This window comes from Macrotis lagotis, chromosome X (assembly GCF_037893015.1).
Source record: "Macrotis lagotis isolate mMagLag1 chromosome X, bilby.v1.9.chrom.fasta, whole genome shotgun sequence".
In the NCBI taxonomy this organism is placed as follows: Eukaryota; Metazoa; Chordata; class Mammalia; order Peramelemorphia; family Peramelidae; genus Macrotis; species Macrotis lagotis.
The window spans coordinates 81,526,697-81,532,785 of NC_133666.1; the positions used below are offsets into that span (position 1 = coordinate 81,526,697).

Consider the following 6,089-nt stretch of genomic DNA (forward strand, 5'->3'; position numbering starts at 1 on the left):
AGAGTCCTTGAATAGCAAAGATAAATTCAGATCAATAGAAATATAATGAAATTAATTCAGGCTATTCACTAGAAGGTCAAATACTGAAGATGAAATTTAAATACTTTTGCCACGTAATGAAAAGATGGGACATATTAGAAAAAAGACCTGATGTTGGGAAATATTGAAGATAAAAGAAAAAGGAGATGGTAGAGGATAAGATGGATAAATAGTATCATGAAAACATTGAATATGAACTTAGACAAACTTCAAGAAATAGTAGAGGATGGGGGCAGCTAGGTGGCGCACTGGATAAAGCACCAGCCTTGGTGTCAGGAGGACCTGGGTTCAAATCCGATCTCAGATACTTAATAATTACCTAGCTGTGTGGCCTTGGTCAAGCCACTTCACCCTGTTTGCCTTGCAAAAACCTAAAAAAAAAACAAAATAGTAGAGGATGGAAGAGTCTAATATGGTATGGTCCTGGGAGCTCCAAGTAGTCGAACCGACTGAACAATAACAACGAAGTCCTCAAGGAAGTCGCAATCTAATGAAAGAGACGAGGTGAAAAAAATGATGTGCAAATTATGTCAAACAGGAGATGGAAAGATTAAACATCAACATCTTGGGCACCAGGAACCTTGAATGAATGGGAATGGGCAAATTTAATTCAGATGACCACAATTAAGAATTGTGGGTAAGAATTGCTTAGGAAAAAAATGGGGAGAAAAGCATATAATAAGTTGGAAGGGTGAGCGGATAAGACTACTTGCTGAAGGTTGGATTTTAACTGAGATGAGGAAGGAGATGACTACAGGTATGGAGGACTGCCATGGAGTCAGCAGGTGGAATGTCTGGTTCTTGTTTGGGGAACAAACAACATGAAGGCCATGGAGGAGAATAAAGTGTAAAAAGACTAATAAATTAAGAAAGGCATAGGTTATGAAGGACTTTAAAAGCCAAACAGAAGATTTTTTCATTTACTCCTAGAATCCAGGGGGAACACTGGAGTTTATTGAGTAGGGAGAGTAACATGGTTGGACCTGGATTTTAGAAAAATCATTTTGACAGGTGAATGAAGGAGAGATTGTAGTGGGGAGAGACTTAAGGCAGGCAGCTCAACAGTAGGTTACTGCTGTTCTTCACATGGAAGTCTAGGAGGGCCTGCACCAAGGTGGTGGCAGTATCACAGAAGAGAAGGGAACGATTAGCAGAAAGAAGCCATTCCTCTTTGACTGTCTAAAAGTCCTCACCTCCGAGATTAGGCACCTCCAGGCAAAAGAAGAAAGAAAAGTCAATAATCCTTCAAGTTTAAAAGCAAGTTCTCTCATTAAGGGGCTCTACTTTGGTTTTTTAGTTTGTCATCATTCTCAATTCAGCTAGTTTCACTTCCCAGACTTAGTTGGGATGGAATGAAAACCAGGGGCTGGAATCAAGGTCTGAAGGCAGTTTGTACCTGGAGGCAAGTCCATTGTCTTTGGCCTGTTCTTCATTATTCAAACTTCGGATTCTTTTTAAGGTGAGTAATGCTTCCTTTCAGAAAAAGTTTCACTTTTACACTCTGTTCTGCTCTATCCCTCAGAGCCTTCAATTTTGAGAAGACAAGCTTTACATAAACAATTAATACGAGTCTATAGTCTCCTCAGTTATCTGTAAGGTGCTCGGTTCTCCTTCGGAAGCTAAGGCCGTGTTGAGGTGGCTGCACTTCAGCCGGCAGCCAGCACCACTACAAACAAGTCTCCTCCATCCCCCGAAACGGCCGTCTCCGAGCTCGCCTGCATCTACTCCGCCCTCATCCTTCACGACGACGAAGTTACGGTCACGGAAGATAAAAGGAACGCCCTCGTTAAAGCAGCAGGTGTGAATGTTGAACCATTCTGGCCTGGATTATTCGCAAAGGCTCTGTCCAATGTCAGTATTGGAAGTCTCATCTGCAATGTAGGAGTTGGTGGACCTGCCACAGCAGCTGGAGGTGCTGCCCCTGCCAGTGCTGCTGCCCCAGCTGAGGAGAAAGAGGAAGCAAAAAAAGAAGAATCGGACGAGTCTGATGATGACATGGGTTTTGGTCTGTTTGACTAAATTTTTTTTGTAACATTAAATAAAGGGCTTAATTCAACTAAAAAAAATGCAAATATATATATAAGATCAAAAGTCATTGCTGGAGTGGCTAGGTGGCTCAGTAGATAGAGCAGTGGCCCTGGAGTCAGGAGGACTTGAGTTCAAATCCAGCCTCAGACACTTCATAATTACTTAGCTGTGTGACCTTGGGCAAGTCACTTAACCCCATTACCTTGCCCCCCCAAAAAAGTCATTCACCAATAAATAAGTGATCAAAGGATAAAAAAATTATCAGTATATTTTGTTTTTCCATCACCTTCTTTCCTGACAATTTCTCCCTGTTCCAAAGAACCATCACTGTAACAAAAATATATTTAAAAGAAAAATGGGAGAAAAACAGGTTGGGAAAACCAGTCATTACATCATTCAATTCTAACAACATATGCAATGTTCTACACCTATAGACCCCCACCTTTTACAAAGAAGATTAGGAGTTGAATTTTCTGCTCTTTTCTCCAGGGTCAAGCTTTTTAAAAGAATTACAGCATCCAAATTTCCTTTTCTGTAGTTATTTCATTATATTGATTTGTTATGTAAACTGCATTCCAGGTACTACTTCCTTCTCCCTGCATCAGTTCATTCAGGTCTTCCCACATTTCTCTGAATTCTTCATATTCATCCTTTCTTCTCTTATTTTTTAAATTTTTATTTATTTAAGGCAATGGGGTTTGAGTGACCTGCTCAAGGTCACACATCTAGGCAATTATTTTGGGGGGGGACTCTCAAAATTTTTTAACTAAATATTTTATTTATTTTGAGTTTTATAATTTTTCCCACCCCACCCCCAAGCTAGGCAATTATTAAGTGTCTGAGGTTGCATTTGAACTCAGGTCCTCCTGACTCCAGGGCTGGTGCTCTGTCCACTGTGCCACCTATTTCCCCATTTTCATCCTTTCTAATAGTATCTTAGTCTATGAGGCAGTTGATGGTTCAGGGGACAAAGTGCTGGGACTGAAATTGGGATGATGAATTCAAATTTAGATACAAATTACTTACCTTCTCTCAGTTTCCTCATCTGTAAAATGGAGATACTAGTAGCAATTACTTCCTAGGGTTGTTATGAGGATAAATAGATATTTTATTTTCTTAAAAATATATTCTTAAATGTTTTGCAAGTCATGATGCACTATATAAATGTTAGCTATAATTATTACTGTTCCACCAAATTCACATACAACAGTTTAACCATTCTACAAAAGTTTTTAAAGGAAGAAATGAAAACTATCAACAATCATATAAAAATGCTCCAAATTACATCACCAAAGTCTGACTGCAAGATCTGGGACAGGTTGGCCTCAGTTTCTTCATCTCTAACATGAGGTTAGACTAGATGACCTTTCCAACCCTAAATCTATGATGCTCTGATCTCACTCAGAAAACTGGCAAAAATGACAAAAGATGGAAGGAGTCAATATTGGAAAGATGAAGAGAGTTATGGAAAAGGGGGTCAGAGGGGGTAACTAAGTGGCACAGTGGATAGAGCACCAGCCCTGGAGTAGGAGGACCTGAGTTAAAATCTGGTCTCAGATGTTTAATAATTACCTAGCTGTGTGACCTTGGGCAAGCCACTTAACCCCGTTTGCCTTGCAAAAAAACCTAAAAAAAAATCATTCTCAACTTTTTACTCTCTCTCAATCCCCAGATCCAATCTTTTGAGCCTTGTTGATTTTTCCACTCCCCCTTCTGTCCTTTGATGCAGCCACTACTCTGGTGTAGGTCCTCATCACCTCATGCCTACACTATTGCAATGACCTGCTGGTGAGTCTGCCTGATTCAAATCTCTCCTCACTTCAATCCATCCTTCATTCAGTGGCCAAAGTGATTTCCCTAAAGAGGTCATGCCATGTCATCCTCTACTCAATAAATTCCAGTGACTCCTGATTGCCTTTAGGATCAAACACAAAATCCTCTGTTGTCATTCATATCTCTTCATCATCTAGCCCAGTCCATAACCCACACTCATCTTTTTAGTCTTCTTACACCCCCAACAAATGCTCTTCCTTCCAGTGACACTGGTCTCATTGCTTTCCTTAAACAAGACACATCATGTCAGCTCTGGACATTGTCTCTGCCTGTCTTCCACCTATCCCCCATGCTTCCGCATTTCCATCTAATGGCTTCCTTCAAGTCCTAGCTAAAATCCTATCTTCTAAAGGAAGCTTTTCCCAATCCTCTTAATTCTTATGCCTTCCCTCTTAATTATTTCAAATTTTTCTAGATTGTAGTTATCTCCGCTTCCAGTGTCCATATGGTCTATTTGTGTCTGACCTATGGTGGAGTTTTTCAAGCTCATATCGGTCTGATCAGCCCACAGTCGGACACACTATACCTTGACCCCAATATGGTGTTGCAATTTCAATATTCTTGAACAATAAGGACAACAACCAACCAACCAACCAATTGTTCTGCTTTATAACTTGTTTGTGTATTTTTTGTTAGCCTTTTGCCTCCTCCCAGATTGTGAGCTCTTTTAGGGCAGAAAATGTCTTATCAATCAATCAGTATTTATTAACGTCTTACAATGTGCCAGACACTCTACTAAGCACCTCTTTGGCTTCTTTTTGCATTCCTAGCTCTTAGCTGGCAGATATCAGGCACTTAATAAATGTTGATTGACTGACTGATGAATGCATAGAAGCATATAAAGACTTGTATGAACTAAGTGGAGGGAAAAATATGTAACACCCCCCGTCCAAAAATCTCCCAGTATTCACAACCACAACAATATAAACTGAAACATTACTGAAAGACACCAGAACTCAGATCAATGACCAATCTTGACTTCAGGTGATTCATCTCTGTAGGAGAGATGATGGGCTCCAGGTGTAGACTAAGTCAAACATTACTAAGCATGGTGAATAGATCAGTTTGTTTTGCTTAACTGAACTTTTTTTTTTACAAAGGAAAGTTCTTGGGCAGAAGAGATTAGGAAATGATAAGAATATGAAGATTATACTCAATACTTTTATAAAAATAAATGAAGAAAAATGAGTTTTTAAAAATGTGTTTAATAGTCATCTGATTTGATGATCAATTAGCTGTTATTGTCCTTCATTCTCAAAGAGAACCAAAATGGCATCATGTTAGAGTCAAGTTACAGTGTGTCCAACTGTGGCTGATCAGACCGATATGAGTATGGATAGGTTGGCCAAAAATAATCCATGTGAACATTTGGGATGGATTCTCTAAATTTCTTACATCTCATGTTTCTTTATAGCTACTTCAATTATGCTTTACTCATAGAACTTAGCACCTTCTTTGATGTCATGCTGGGTGGTCCTTTGACAGCATCTCCCATGTCACACAATCAATTCCAAAGTCCTTCGGAGAGATCTTGAGAGAATCCTTATATAGCTTCTTCTGACCACCATGTGAACACTTGTTCTGTGTGAGTTCTCCATAAAATAGCTTTTTTGGCAAGTTCCATATGGCATTCAAACAATGTGACCAGCCCATCAGAGTTATGCTCTCTGCAGTTGACTTTGAATGTTTGGCAGCTGAGCTCTAGAAAGGACCTCAGTGTCTAGTACCCTGTCTTTCCAGGTGATCTTCAGAATTCTCCTAAGACAAACTAAATGGAAGTGATTCCATTTCCTGGAATGGCCCTGGTAGACAACAATTAGGCATTCAACGATGAGGTCCACACCACAGCTCCGTAGACCTTCAGTTTGATAGTCAGACTAATATTCTTCTCTCTCATACTTTCCTTCAGAGCCTCCCAAACACTGAGTTAGCTCTGCCAATGCATGCATCAACATCATTATCAACGTATACATCCTTTTGGTTTGATGACCTCTTGGTTGAAGAACTCCCTTAGGAAGTTACATCTTAGACATACTCTTAGAAGACAGCAGACTCATCTTCTATTATTCTCAGGTCAATGAGGCTTATATCCGACCCCCTAAGCATTAGGGCAACTAGGTGGTACAGTGGTTAGAGCACTAGCCTTGGAGTCAGGAGGACAGGAGTTCACATCTGAACTTAGATACCTG

At 39.9% G+C, this 6,089-nt stretch overlaps 1 protein-coding gene across 1 annotated transcript; it reads left to right on the forward strand.

Annotated features, from left to right (window-relative positions):
• Positions 1-774: 774 nt before the first annotated feature.
• Positions 775-2,058, forward strand: LOC141498722 (large ribosomal subunit protein P1-like). The gene is made up of 3 exons (XM_074201877.1): positions 775-796; positions 1,664-1,824; positions 1,879-2,058. The coding sequence occupies exons 1-3, from the start codon at positions 775-777 to the stop codon at positions 2,056-2,058; spliced, it is 363 nt and encodes a 120-aa protein (XP_074057978.1).
• Positions 2,059-6,089: the final 4,031 nt, after the last annotated feature.